The sequence below is a fragment of the Leptonychotes weddellii genome, chromosome 11, assembly GCF_054177405.1.
Source record: "Leptonychotes weddellii isolate Sample4059 chromosome 11, ASM5417740v2, whole genome shotgun sequence".
Lineage (NCBI taxonomy): Eukaryota > Metazoa > Chordata > Mammalia > Carnivora > Phocidae > Leptonychotes > Leptonychotes weddellii.
Window position 1 is genome coordinate 94196230 of NC_138379.1, and position 14616 is coordinate 94210845.

At 47.8% G+C, this 14616-nt stretch overlaps 1 protein-coding gene across 1 annotated transcript in view; it reads left to right on the forward strand.

Annotated features, from left to right (window-relative positions):
• Window positions 1-4346: 4346 nt before the first annotated feature.
• The window catches only part of LOC102734896 (macrophage metalloelastase), a 54800-nt gene continuing 44530 nt past the window's right edge, over window positions 4347-14616 (forward strand). Inside the window, exon 1 of the mRNA XM_031036741.2 lies at window positions 4347-4505. Coding sequence (XP_030892601.2) covers window positions 4362-4505 — 144 coding nt within the window. The 5' untranslated portion in view covers window positions 4347-4361. The remainder of the gene's footprint in view (window positions 4506-14616) is intronic.

The window sequence follows — 14616 nt, forward strand, 5'->3', positions numbered from 1 at the left end:
TAGTGTATTAAAGGCTACAAATAGTCCTGTGGCAAAGAATCTTGTGAACAAGATTTCCCAAACATATCTGAACATAGAAAATTATTTTCTTTCTTTCTTTCTCATTTTTAAAAAGATGCTTAACATGATTTCAGAAAAAACTTCATTTGCTTGCATGGTCTCTCTTCGATAGATAGATGATAGGTAGATAAGAATTATTTCCCAACTCCCGTCTCTGCTGCAGTCTCAGTTTCAAATACTCAATTTGATTGATGTTACCTGGATCAGTGTCCCTTCTGTTGTGGCCAGAACATCAAATTCAAATTATACCAAATGTCTATTTGGAACTCACCAATGAGGGTGAGAGTCATATTTAAGGAAATCTCATTATGAGATGAGCACCTGGTCCTCATAGGATCTGCTATAACATCTGTTAGCTCAAATACAGAGTGCCCATTCACACAGATGTTCATGAAGGACATGAGGAAACCAAATGACTTTATCTTGAGAAGTGATACTATGTCCACAAATGTTGGAGTACATATAAGAGCTAATGTCCAACCTTGCTCAACTGGAAGATCACCTAGGAACAGTCTGCACTGGGGTGAAAAGTTTGGAAAACCTCACAGAGTGAATCTGTAGTCCAGACGCATTTGGACTAGGAGCAACTGACAAGATCCCATGCTGGGGTGACACAGTTTGCCCCTGAAATTGTCCTGGGAGAATTTTCATGTCAAATTAAAAATAGTACCGCAGTGAGCACGGGGTGTTACATCAAACAATGAATCATGGAACTCTACATCAAAAACTAATGATGTACTGTATGGTGACTGACATAATAAAAAAAATAGTGTTCTGGATCTGCACATCCTCACGTCAGAATAAAAACGCCGAAACATACAGAGCAGTATCTCACAGAAAGAGACAGCCACTGTGCCTAGCAACCAAATCTAAGTCCCAGTCACAGGAAATAGCCAGATTTTAAGGATTCTTCGTACAACTGTGAAATTGACAATAGTTGCGCTAGGTGGCACTGGCTATACTCTTTTGAAAATGATGAAATGGTCAGATCATTTGATTAAATCGCACAACTAGGGCTTTCTTGTTTAGTGTAGGATAAGGAACTTGGCCAAATCACCGATGGTTTCATTCCTGACATGATGCCATTGAGTTTCGAATAAGGTTTGTGTCCCTGTCACTCACCCCTCAACTGTGAAGTTTCCTTCTCAGAGATGGGAGTCAGAACCACATGTCCTGCCAGACCACCAAGACTGCGGCAAGCCCAGTGGAGCCAGAGCTTGTGAGTCATCACAGGCCCCTGGGGGACAGACTTGAACACGAACCACAAACTACACAATGTGCACGGAGCACAGAGCTGCCCTCTAGAGAGGAACCAAACCGACTGACAGCAAGAGGGAAGAAACCCCCAAACTCCTGGGCCTATTACTTGGGACACTCACCTCTTAGGGGAAGAGAATGCTTAAGGTTTCCAAAGTTTCTTTCTCTCACATGACTTAGTTTTGCTAATTTTGGGGGACTATTTATACCTGATATTCTGGAGTGTGCCGAATGCTGATCTCGAATTCCTCCCTGCTCATAAAGCGCTCTTATTTAACCTGAAAGGCAACATCATGCCCCAACATTATGTACCGAGAGAAGAAAAATTTCTCTTCCATGTATTTCAAGTTCATTATAACCCATTCTAGAATCAGTCAAAAAATGGCACCACACATCAGCTGAGCAAGAAACAATCACGGCGTACGTGATATCCCGCCAATCTGTGAGTCTCTTAAGTCTTGGTTGTCCTGGAACTGGGCTCGTGTGAATCAGAACCCACCTGCTAGACCTTAACAGTTCTTTAGAAGTGAAGATCTTACCGTTCCCATGTTTCTAGCTTCACGTTGGCTTAAAGGACGTAATCCATGCATCCTCGTCGATGTCCCTGCCTCCTGTGCCAAAAACATTTGCAATCAGTAACTACAAGTGTGTTTTGGTTTGTTTTTTTAGTATTTACATATTCCGGCAAAATTCCTTTACTTGACAACCTTACCTTTGCTTGAATATGCTGAGCCCTAAAAGCCCAGTACTGGTCACAGACAAAGCAGTTTAGGGGACCCTTCCAATCCTAACTGACAAGGACTTACTGTTTGTGGTTAAAGGCATGGCCTTTCTGGGTTGTGTACTTGAGCCAGCCTATGCCTCACTTGATGAGTACCCCATGGCTTGTGCCTTTGTTTGCAAAGCAGTGCAAGGGAAGCAGGATTCTGAGAGCTCTAAGTACCTCTGAGCATGTGGGGAACAGTGTGTACGCTTATGTTGGCTCTGTTTCTGGAAAGCTCTGGTTTGGATCATTTCAAGCTGAGCAGAGAGAGGACTGGCTCACGGAACCATCTATGCCTGCAGCCATGTGCTCGCTTTTCTGAGTGCACTCATCAGGCTTTATCTCTTCTAAGTAAGGTTCCCTGCTAAGTAGTTTACTGCTGATTTCGTAGGGCACATCTGAACAGGTTCATGGTTTGAGCAACAGCAGCATAAAATAAAGGCCAAGGAAGCCAGGCAATGGGGAAGTGAAATGCTGGGTGGTATTGTACCATAACAGTAATGGAGGCAGGGTATTTGAACAACAAAATGACTCAAATTATGTGGGATTTGCTGGAAAATGAGTAAGTCAGAGCAGTTTTACTGGAACTGCATTATACACTATGTATATGTACCATGCTTCTGCTTGACATTTACACTGAAGTTCAAAACATTTCCTGAAATCTTCCAATGCAGCCAATTTGGGGGTGGGGAGACATGACAGTATTGTATGTCCTCTGTTTACTGAAAATGAAAAAAAAAAAATTAGGAACCAGTTAGATCATTGGATTCAGGTCTTTCATTTTACAAATAACAATGTGAGGCCAAGAGAGAAGAAATGATCTCTCCAAGATCATACAGTAATGTTGGAGGTTGGTCCATGGGAATCATCCCACCTTTCTCCTTCTGGCTTGCCAGTTCCCCTGCCTTCCACAGGCCAGGGCACAGTGGGTTGAGACACCCATTGCTTATCAAGGGTTGTGAAATATACTCACTTCTTCTAAAAGGAGATCACTAGTGTGATGGTACACGGGGAGCTGCGTCTGTCTCTCTGACCTTGGTTAATTGCCGGGCTCTGCCACATTCTCCACCTTCATGGCTCATCCTCTCCCCACGTCTGAGGCCGCTTGATCCCCACTGACCTTGGTCAGGAGCGATTGAGGGAGCCCCAGCTCAATGCCTGGGACTCAGCGAAATATTTTCTCTGCCAGAACAGCTTTGGCTTTGCCTCCAACTTTGACAACTATATCTGTTTCTGTGTTTTTCTTGAGTTGGAGTCCCTACTTTTGCTACAAACCATACCCCTCTTTATTTCCCGTACAAGAGTCCCTACTTTTTAATGCTCTGTGTCCAGTGCATTCTGCTTTCTTTTTGCCAGATCTTGGGAAACTCAAGGTCGGGTCCTTGCCTCAACCCAGAGGCTGGGGCCCCCTACTTGCTAATGAGGGGCTGGCCTTTTCCTTCGGTGAAGACGTAAATACTGAGAAAAATACATACGTCTATTGCAGTTCAGTTTGGTCTATCCTGAATGTCTTAAATTTTTCTTCCCCCTCTTGCTCTCAGCGGTCAAGCTGGCTTCTTCATGAAGAAAAGAGCTGCCAGCTACACAGACCTACACCTGCACAGCACTTGGGCACCAGGCCCCCTCCTGGGGGCCCCACTCTGGATAGTGTCAGCACAAAGCCGGTCACAACCTCTGCTCCTTCCAGCTCTGTCAGCGTCACCTCCTAGAATATACCAGTTCTGGGATCCCCTCCAGACCACCTTTACCCAGAGCCTGTGCCTGTCCCCGACATCTCTGAGGCCCCTCTTTCTAGCAGATTCTTCTTCTCTTCCTCTCTCTGGCTTTGTTTGGCAATTCAGGAGACCCCAACACATACGTAGGGACACCCAGACCTGTAGACCATCCACACCCACCGTATCCTGTAGCCCCTGGGCCACCACTAGGGATTAGCCCATCATTGAGGGGTCCATCCTTGGTAGATCAGCCAGTGAAGGAGGCCCATCCCAGCCTTGGCAGCCGGGAATTCAGGGGACCTGTGATCTAGAGCAAACCTGTGCAACAGAGATAGAACACAATTCACATATGTAATTTTAAATTTTATAGAAGCCTCATTAAACAAATTAGAAAAAAAACAGGTAAAATAAGCTTTAATATATTTTATTTCACTCAATATATCTAAAATATCAGTATTTCAAATATTAAGATTTTGGAAAAATTAATACAGAGATACTTTACATTGTTTTTTGTACGAAGTCTTTGGAATCCAGTATGTATTTTATACTTACAGCAAATCTCAATTATGATTATAGCTGCATTTCCTGTACTCAGTAGCCCCCCGTGCAAGCAGCTGCCAAGGACACAGAGCAGGAAGGAGTGGACGTCGGCCGGCCACACCCCTGCACCTTGGAAGACAGAGGAGAGCAACGGGGACCCTCCATGTGCGGTACTGTCCATCCTTCCATTTTCTCTGTATCTGTTAGCCACCTTTTGTCTTCACTGTATGCCAAATCTAGCCCCGACCTTGTGAGAACCCTCAGCGCCCCCGTCCTGTGTCCTTCCATCGCTCCAGCTCACCAACCCTTTGCAATCTCCCTTCAAGGTACAGAACGTGGAGGGGCTGTGGGAGGAATCCACAGAGCGCAGCGGTCTGTGTGTGAAGTGTCCATCCTGGGGAGCATCAGCGGGTGGTGGGGAGGCTGCCCCCGAGGTCAGAGCTGAGAGTATAATATGCACAAGTCACCATTGGTAGAACACGGTGCCTCAGGGCAGCACCTAACCTGCCCCCGGGATGCTGGCGAGCCACCCACAGAGAGACTCAGCCTCTCTGGGTCTTGATGACAAACCTCATCTCATCTAAAATGACAGACATGATAACAGTAACATACATGCTCTCCTGGGTCCCACAACTGTTTAAGTGTTTTACATGTGTTAATTTACTTATTGTCACAAAAGTTCTATTTTCATGCCTCCTTTATGTGAACAACCAAGCACAGAGAGACTAAGAACCTTGTCCTAAGTCACACAGCTGGTGTGTGGAAGGCTGGGGATCTGAATCCACATAGCAAACTGAAATAATGCATGTGTAGCATTTATCGTAGACTCCTGGGCATGTAGCTGGGTCAAATAACAGCCGCTATAGGGCAGTGCAGAAGAGGCTGGTAGGGGTGGGGGGTGACATGCAGCGTGTCCTCAGACCAGAAGCTGAGGTCACTCTGTCAGTTCACAGTTGTAAGTCCTCCACACTTCCTACTCACACAATCCGTAGGCCACTTCCCTTCAGTTTAGTCCAATGACTAAGTGCTTCTATATCTGTCCTGCTTCTTGAGGGTATGTAATTCTGTCTTAAAACTTCCAAGAAGGAGCACTACAGAATCAACAACAAAAACTCCATCATCCACTTCTTCACAGTTAATGAGTCCTGCCTCTTTCCAGTTCTAGGCGAAGTGAGGCCTCTTCCTACAGTGGGAAAGACCATCTGGTCAACCCTATACTATCCGTACCAAGAGCAGGGATTAGCACAGGAATTCATGAGCTTAGAAACAAGGAAAGAGTACCCAATACGGATTTTTTATTATTTGTGAAATACCTCTTAAGGCTTATTAGAAGAAAGTTTTCCTTTAGGAGATGTCTTTTTTAGGCTAGTTTCAAATGTTACCTGCATTTCCTAGATATTCCCTAGGGGAAAGACCCAGTGGCTTCTCAGTTGTAAGGAAGATTAGCCAGTCATCAAGGATTTCTCCTGAGGAAAGGTGAGGATGAGGTGGGATGACAGAGGCACCGTGCTCTGGGGCATAGCCCAGCAGAGCCTAAAATCCTGCTGTATCCTCAGGACGGGCACGAACGGGAATGTTGGCATCCTAAACCCATTTCCTCCCACACTCACACCGCACAACCATGCCATGCCATGTGACTCTGTCAGCTGAAACACACATGGTCCTATTTTCCAACCACGTGCCTGACTTTATTTCAGCATCAGTAACTGAATCACCTTTGAGCATTCATACCATAGCCGAGCACACCAAATCCTCTGAGTCTAAATCTCATTGTTTTAAAACCATAGGGAGTAGATGTAGTCATTCCATGGACGGCACACTCACATGGTCTCGCCCTTCGGGTCCAGCATTAGAGGCCTGTCTCACGCTGCTTGCAGGATGTCCTGGCCCATCTCTTTGCCCATCTCCAGCCTGAACTGACAGCTGGGGCCATCAGTTCCTGAATTCCACCTCCTTGGGAAAAGGAAGAAGATACATTAAGGTGTTTCCTTTGGCAGAATAATCATTGATGATTCTCTACTTAGAAGAACTAAGACTTTGGTCCTGGGGGCAAAAACACGCCGTGTGGCAGTGTGTTTTACACCCGTTGAATGCCTGTTACCAGACATGAAATCACGATCATCAGAATTGAGTCAAGCTTGGGAAGGCCCTTGGTCTATGCCCTCGAGACTAGTTCCCATAGTCAAAGCTCTGGGAGACAGGGACACGACTGACGATAAGACCATCACCCAGGTTTCTTGGAGTCAAATTTAGCCTTGAGAGTTTCGTCTATTGCTTCCTCTTCATGACACAGTCATTTTGTGTATATAGCAGACTATTGCTCTTTCCTGAGGTGTTGCTGGTATAATTCTCAGAAAAGAACTGAAATGAGGTTTAGTGTAAAACTGGGCCAAGCCATCCAAGCAAGAAGTTTTAAGAAGTTTAAGTAAAAGGTGCCAGAAACATCATTAGTCATTTGAATTGATAATGCAGGTGAGAGTTATAAAATACCAGGTTATTTTTACAAACAGGGACTAAACACCCCTTCACGGCAGAGTGGGTGAATATTTAAAAGTCCCTGACCACTGGGAACATCATTGGTGGTTGAGGGTAGAGTAGTCTGGAAAACGGTGGGCCCCTGAAATTGGCTGGCCCTCCGCTTTCACCCTCCGTGAAAGCGCCAAAGTCCCAGTGATTCCTGAAGTAGCTGCTCTCTGGGGTGGTCTAGTTCTGTAAGACAGGAGACAATCCAGACAATCACTGAATTAGAACAGGTAAAGACAGGTGCTAATTTTCTCACTGTGGCACTGAGCAGTTTCAATCCTTATCTGCAACAAACAACAGCAACTTCAAAGGAGTCCTCCCATGGGTGGTGGTCCCCATGGAGGGTAGTCCCCATGGGTGATGGTGCCCATGGATGGTAGTCCCCATGGAGGGTGGTCCCCATGGGGGGGTGGTCCCCATGGATGATGGTCCCCATGGGTGGTAGTCCCCATGGAGGGTGATACCTATGGGTGATGGTCCCCATGGGTGGTAGTCCCCATGGAGGGTGGTCCCCATGGGGGGTAGTCCCATGAAGGATGGTCCCCATGGGAGGTGGTCCCCGTGGGTATGATCCCCATGGGGGATGGTCCCCGCGGGTGATGGTCCCCATGGGGGATGGTCCCCATGGGTGGTAGTCTCCGTGGAGGGTGGTCCCCATAGGGGGTGGTTCCCATGGGGGGTGGTCCCCATGGGGGGTGGTCCCCATGGGGATGGCCCCTATGGGTGATGGTCCCCATGGGGGGTGGTTCCCATAGGGGGTGGTCAACATGGGTGGTGGTCCTCATGGAGGGTGGTCCCCATAGGGGGTGGTCAACATGGGTGGTGGTCCTCATGGAGGGTGGTCCCCATGGAGGATGGTCCCCAATGGGGGGTGGTCCTTGCAGCCTGAGTTATGGTGAGTTGGTGACTAGATAACATCATTTTCAGCCCAGGCCAGTTGTATGGCCTTGAATGGATCTGGCAGTCAGTCATTCTGTTCAGAGAGTCATACTGACTACAAAGCTTCCCAGGTTCCTGGACTTCTGACTCAGAAAGACCCTTGTATATGAGGTGCTGCCCCCTGGCCTGGAAGAGAGGCTTGCCCACAGGACTTGGGAGTTACAGGGGATGAGGGAAAGAGGAGAGGGTATGGGAGAACATGAGGGTCTCTGGGGAGAGGAGGACGGTGCTGTTTACAACTCGTTATCCTGCTCTCAACTGCTGTGCCCACAGGACGCTGGGGAAATGTGTCTGCCCCAAATTGGGCACAAATGACAGAGCATAGAAGTGGGACCTTATATGTGTGTGTGTGTGTGTGTGTGTGTGTGTGTGTGTGTGTGTACTCGGCAGGGGAGAAGCTGCGACCCTCTAGTCCTGCAGCAGAGGCCATGGGAAGGGGACACACATCCTGCCACCTTCTCCAAGCCGAGGGCGGAGCTCTGTGCATGAATTAGCTTGTTCTTCCCCACACGTAAACCCAAGTTACCCTCAAGGAGTAACTACTAATCGATAGGGAAGAAGGAAAGCACAGCAAGCGAGCTCACTGCATTTAGAGCTGATTTATTTTATGGAAAATCACCTTTCATATTTCCATAGTGAGACATACTCCATTGTACCTTATAGTTTTTAGTAGTCCTGTGAAACTGATTCCTTTAAAGCCTGCAACTTCTGCATTGGCATCTCTTGGGTGTTACACCAATGAGTTAGGGAGAGTTCTGTTATTACATGATGGCTGAGCCAGTACAAACTTGACAGAGAAGACATAGCCCTGGAACAAGCTGGAGCTGGTAACTCACTTGTAGTTTAAAGAATGACTAATTTATAGGAAAAAAGAAAACCAATTATAGTATAAGTAAATTTTATTACAGAGAAGAGTTTTAAAGCAAATAATTAATAACCCAGACGTTCTTGCTCCACGCTGCATTTCTGTGGCAGGGAACGTCCTTTATTCCAGAGCGGGGGGGACCTGGTTTGCCATCACGCTCCTGTGCCAGTAAGTGTAATACGACCCAGGAGATTCAGAGCAAGATGATGAGGAGACAGACACAGCTGGTCCTTGGACAGTGTGGGCTTAGAGGCACCCACATGCCCCAACAAAAATCTCCATGTAACTTTTGAATCTCCCCCAAAACTTTAATAGCCTACTGTTGCCAAGAAGCCTCAGGGTAATATGAGCAGTCAGTGAACATGTATTTTGTATGTTACCCATATTATAAACCTTAGTCTTACAATAAAGTCAGCTAGAGAAAAGAAAATGTAGTTAAGAAAATCATAAGGAAGAGAAAAGACATTTACAGATCTGCAGATGTATTCACTGAAAGGCAGGCAGGTATAGGAGGGCCGCCAGGGCTGAGCCAGGACGGGGGCAGGCTGGGCGCAATGCTGCGCATGGGTAGAGGCCCTGCGCCCCTGCCCGCAGGTGTAGTTAAGCCCACCTCGCAGCTACCGCCACCCCTGAGTGCCCGCCTGGAGGAGGCGGGTCCGGGGCCTCCGCGCCCCAGCACAGCCCCAATGGGTCAGGAGGACTGGGGTGCCCTGTGCAGTGCTGGCTGGCTCCTGGGCACCCTCCTCGGCTGCAGTCCAGGTACCCAGCAGCCTGCAGCCCTGCCCCTCTCCTCCCCAGTGGGCAGGGGGCAGCGTGGGGGACCCCTGCTCCTATGGTCTAGTAAGATCCTGGGAGCCTGGGTGTGTGGCTATGAATAAAGGCCTTGTGGCTTCTGCTGTCAACCCTTAAAAAAGGGGGGGGTTGTGCCTGGGTGGCTCAGTTGGTTGGGCATTGGACTCCTGGTTTTGGATCAGGTCATGATCTCAAGGTCGTGGGATGCAGCCCCTCGGCCGCGCTCGCACTGGGCGTGGAGCTTGCTTAGGATTCTCTCTCCCTCCTGCCCCTTCCCCCTCTCTCCCTCACACACCTGCCACAAGCTCGCTCTCTCTCCCTAAAATAAATACATACATACATACATACATATTTACATACTTACATACATATGTGTAAGTGGACCCATGCAGTTCAAACTTGCGTCCTTCAAGGGTCAGCTGTATGCCCCTAGTCTAGTGTGGCTTCAGGACACTCTCCTCTTGCAGGGAGCAAGCATTGGTGGAGTGTGTGAACCTCACTATCCCAAAGTCTTGCGGGCACAGCAGACCACAAAGCAAGAAGGCGCATGGCTGAATGCAGTTTCCTTCTCTGACCTCACTCGCCTCTTACTCTAGCTGCCCTTCAGCCACACGGGTGCCTCTCTGCTCTTCAGACAAACCCAGCTCATTTCCACCTCAGGGTCTTTGCAACTGCTATTCCTCCTTGACCCCACCTCCCCCTGCTCCCCTGGCTCTTCACACGGCGGGCTCGCGCTTTGCCTTCCCCACCGAGCCCCAGGTGAGCCCACCCCCAGCAGTCATTGTGCTTCCTGCAGGTCGTACCCCTCGGGAAGCATCGCTTGTCTGTGTGCAAGGGGCTTCTGTGAAGACAGGCTGAAGCTGCCTATCACACGGCTGCCTTCCCCCCGCGCCCGCCCAGGCACACGTTACACCTTCCATGGATGAACTGTGCATTAGGAAGTCAGGGTCACCATCCTAGGTCTGTTGCTGAGCAGCCGTGTGCCCTTGGGAAAATCACTTTGCCTCTTTGGGCAGCAGTTTTATGGTCTGTAAAGGATGGAGCTGTTTGCCCAAGCATTTTGCACGCACCGACCAAGAGGCCCCCTGAGGCACGTGTTGAGATGGGGAATCAGGAAGAGGCTCCTGAGTGGGATGACTGGGCCCTCCTACCCAGTAGTGCCTCAACAAGGACGTTTGACTTTTATTTTACTATACATTTACGATTTCATTTGAAGAAAGGTATCCACATTAATATGAAAAATGCAAAGTTTTAAAATCACCAATTCTGATCATTAAGTCCCTTTCCATCTTGAATTGTGACAATGTCCGACGCAGCGTTCGCCCCTCCCGGCTTCCCACAACCAGATCGAATTTCCTGTTACTATTTCTACTAAATACTTTTGGAATCATCACCCAAAGTCAGAGCTTTGGAGTTATTTTTAACAGTTCCTCCTTCTTCCCCTTCTCCACACCACCACCGGTTACCCAGTGGTCCTAAATGCCTTCCTCATTGACTTTTTTTTTTTAATTTTTTTTGAAGATTTTATTTATTTATTTGACAGAGAGAGACACAGTGAGAGAGGGAACACAAGCAGGGGGAGTGGGAGAGGGAGAAGCAGGCTTCCCACAGAGCAGGGAACCCGATGCGGGGCTCGATCCCAGGACCCTGGAATCGTGACCTGAGCCGAAGGCAGACGCTTAACGACTGAGCCACCCAGGCGCCCCCTCATTGACTTCTTATTTCCTTTCCCAAGGATGGAAATAAGGCGCCGTGTAAGCCGTGGCACAGGGGGTCAGGACCTCATCAGCCCCTAGGCTGGCCTGTTACGGTGGCCGCCCCACCATTCCCCCTGCATGTCTTGTGCCAGCCGGTTACCCACACAATGACCAGGCACCTGCTGCTGTGAAGTGAATCACAGTGACGTGCCCACAACCTGTCTTGGACACAGGCTACTCTTGTCCGCCACAGCCACCCCTCCACGGGTCTGTACACAGGGGTCGCTGGGCCCTGGGATGCGGGACCCCACTTTCCTGGCCAGGCATCTACAGCCTGGCTCGTGGCCTCTGAGAGTACTGGCAAAAGAATTTGTCTAGTAGGTGGCAGTTGATCAGTCTGGTGTTTCCTCCTGGAAATAAAATTGCAGGATTTGAGGGAATCTGCAGACATCAGGGTGGACAAGAATGAAGAGGAACAGAAGAGGCGTCGGGCCGAGGAGCATGGAGGCAGGTCCTCTGCCATATGAGAGCAAGGGGCCACGGAGGACAGTAACTGCCCTACGTGGCCGGGTGCCTGATGGATGCGTCACCTACTCATGGAAGCCTCCCCTCCTACGCCAGACAAAAGTCATCTGCCTTCTGAACCCAGCACTTAGAACCTCTGTTTTGTCTTTTATTCCTCTTTGCACCACTGGGAGCTCTTTGAGTGCAAGCAGTATAGAGCTGCACTCTGGCTAAGGATTCTGGGCCGTCCACAGGATTGAAAGAAAGCTACACTTGTTGATATCCAAAAACACAGATTCCAGCACCGTCCTGATATCTCAGGAGGAGGATCCCAGAGTTTTGGCAATCCTCATACTTTTAGAACATGACTCCTCCCCAGAGGAGGGAAACACGGTTTTCAAGCCACTGCTGGACACACTTGCCACAGGGACAAGTGCGCCTCGAGCCGTTCTCAAGTTGAGTCCCTCGTGCCCCTGGAAGGCCGGCCTGGGGGTGGCGGAGGGGGAGGGCAAGGAGGTGTCCTGGGCAAAACTGACCTGTAATGAGTGGAATTCAAGTCCTTTTGGGATCCAGGTGACCCCCTGTCATGGGCACTGGTCTTCACAATGAAGAGTCATGGTCTTTCCCCTTTCTATGTCTCATCAAGGGAATCTGAGCTGAAGGTTGCGGGTGCAAGATGGACAAACCTTTTTAAAAATTGTAAAGAGAAAGAAAAAAGAATCTTACTCAAGCCCAAGTAAGGACAGGTGCCCTGGATACACAGTTTTCACAAAGAAGAGAGAGTTCTGGGGAAGGAACGTTCAGTGCAGGCTTACATATGGTTTTACACGAGGAGTTACAAAAATATCCCGATGAAGGACATTCCAGAAAGTTACAGACTTTATCGTACTAGTGTGTTCAAGTATGTTCAACTATAATCTATGGGAACCAGAGAGGTTTTTTTGTTTTTCTTACCTTTGTGTTTGGAATGCTCCTTTTTGGTTATTTTTTAAAAGAAGCAGATGAGCAATGTGCACTCAGGGCAGAAACAGCCCATGCATTGAGGTTTTGTCGAATCATTTTAACCTCGGTAAATGTTAAAAGTATACCCTCCCTGGGAGACTGGGAGCAGGGTCCACCAACATTAAAAGTAGAAAATTTCCTTTATCTGGGTGTCCTTCATGAGGAGCTCACCCACATCCGAGGGAAGGGAGCAGCCATGGAAGCCTGTGGTTTCCTCCATGCCCTGACTCATCCACTCACATCCTGACTGTACTTCCACGCCGTCTTCAGGCTCTGCTCCACAATGGGAAAATGAAATCTTCGTTCCTTTCTTTCATTCCCTGCAACACTTACTGGTGGCTTTCAGATTTTAGCATATGTCTTACACGGGGTAGTTATAGAAATGCGCATTCTGTAGATGCTCACAGCCCTCACGCTGAGACACACGCATCCCCGTTCTCAGTCTGGGATGTGGCTTCGTACCTGCCTGAATGTTGCTGGACCAGCTTGGGCCTCTCTCTCCTTCCATCCAGTCTTCCTTCCCCCAGTTAGATCGTAATCTTTGAGAAAAGGAGATGCATGTTTTCTTTCTCTGGTACCCCTGAAGGAGTACGTTTACAAATATACATGAGAGGTCCAGATCAGCCAGAAGTCGATGGAAACTTCTTCCATGCCCATTGTGCAAATGTCAGGACTGGGTTTGAACGAGAAAGACTTGTCTTCTAGGTTGAAAGACCAATCAGAAGAGAAATAGACAAGGTTTTCCAATACAAGCTTATAAAGACTATTCAAAACGCACTAGAAAAACAAAACGCAGAATATGGAATTTTAACATTTTTTGTTTTCTCAGGCATATTTTTTATTAATTTTACTTGGAACATTATCTAAAGAGGTAAAAAATACTGCCTCATTCTGCTTTATACCTAGCTCATATTCATTGCTTTCTAAAAGCAAAATTTCAGATTAGTTCCAAATTTTTCAAGAATGAAAACATACACCAGAGGCCAAAGTCATGTACTACTCATAGGCCTTTGTTCAGGGAGGAGAAAGGAGGGTCCAGTCGCTTCCTCCTTATTTAACAATGTGTCACTCCCTTGTCCAAAACCCATCCATCAGTGGTTCCAGTTAGCTCTCAGGCTTCGGTGCAGACTCATCAGCGTGGCTTACGGACATCACCTGGTCTGACCCTGTGCCCCCGCCTGCTACTGTAGCCCAGTTTCTGGTTCCATGGACCCTCCACCCCCTCACACCCTGCCCCCTTCCTAGCATCCTCCATAATTCTGCCTTCAGTTTCTTGAAATGCCTTAGTTTCTGCCATTCTTCCTGTTCCAGCTAACTACCTCATCAACCTTCAAGTCTCATTTTATTTATTTATTTTTAAATTATGTTAGTCACCATACATTACATCATTAGTATCTCATGCAGTGTTCCATGATTTATTGTTTTCATATAACACCCAATGCTCCGTGCAATACGTGCCCTCCTTTTTTTTTTTTTAATTTTATTATGTTATGTTAGTCACCATACACCACAATACGTGCCCTCCTTAATACCCATCACCAGGCTCACCCATCCCCCCACCACCCTCCCCTCTAGAACCCTCAGTTTGTTTCTCAGAGTCCATAGTCTCTCATGGTTCATCTGTTCCTCTGATTTCCCCCTTTCATTTTTCCCTTCCTATTATCTTTTTTTTTTTTAACATATAATGTATTATTTGTTTCAGAGGTACAGGTATGTGATTCATCAGTCTTGCACAATTCACAGCGCTCACCATAGCACATACCCTCCCCAATGTCTATCACCCAGCCACCCCATGCCTCCCACCCCTCACCACTCCAGCAACCCTCAGTTTGTTTCCTGAGATTAAGAATTCCTCATATCAGTGAAGTCATATGATACATGTCTTTCTCTGATTGACTTATTTTTCTCAGCATAATACCCTCTAGTTCCATCCATGTTGTTGCAAATGGCAAGATTTTG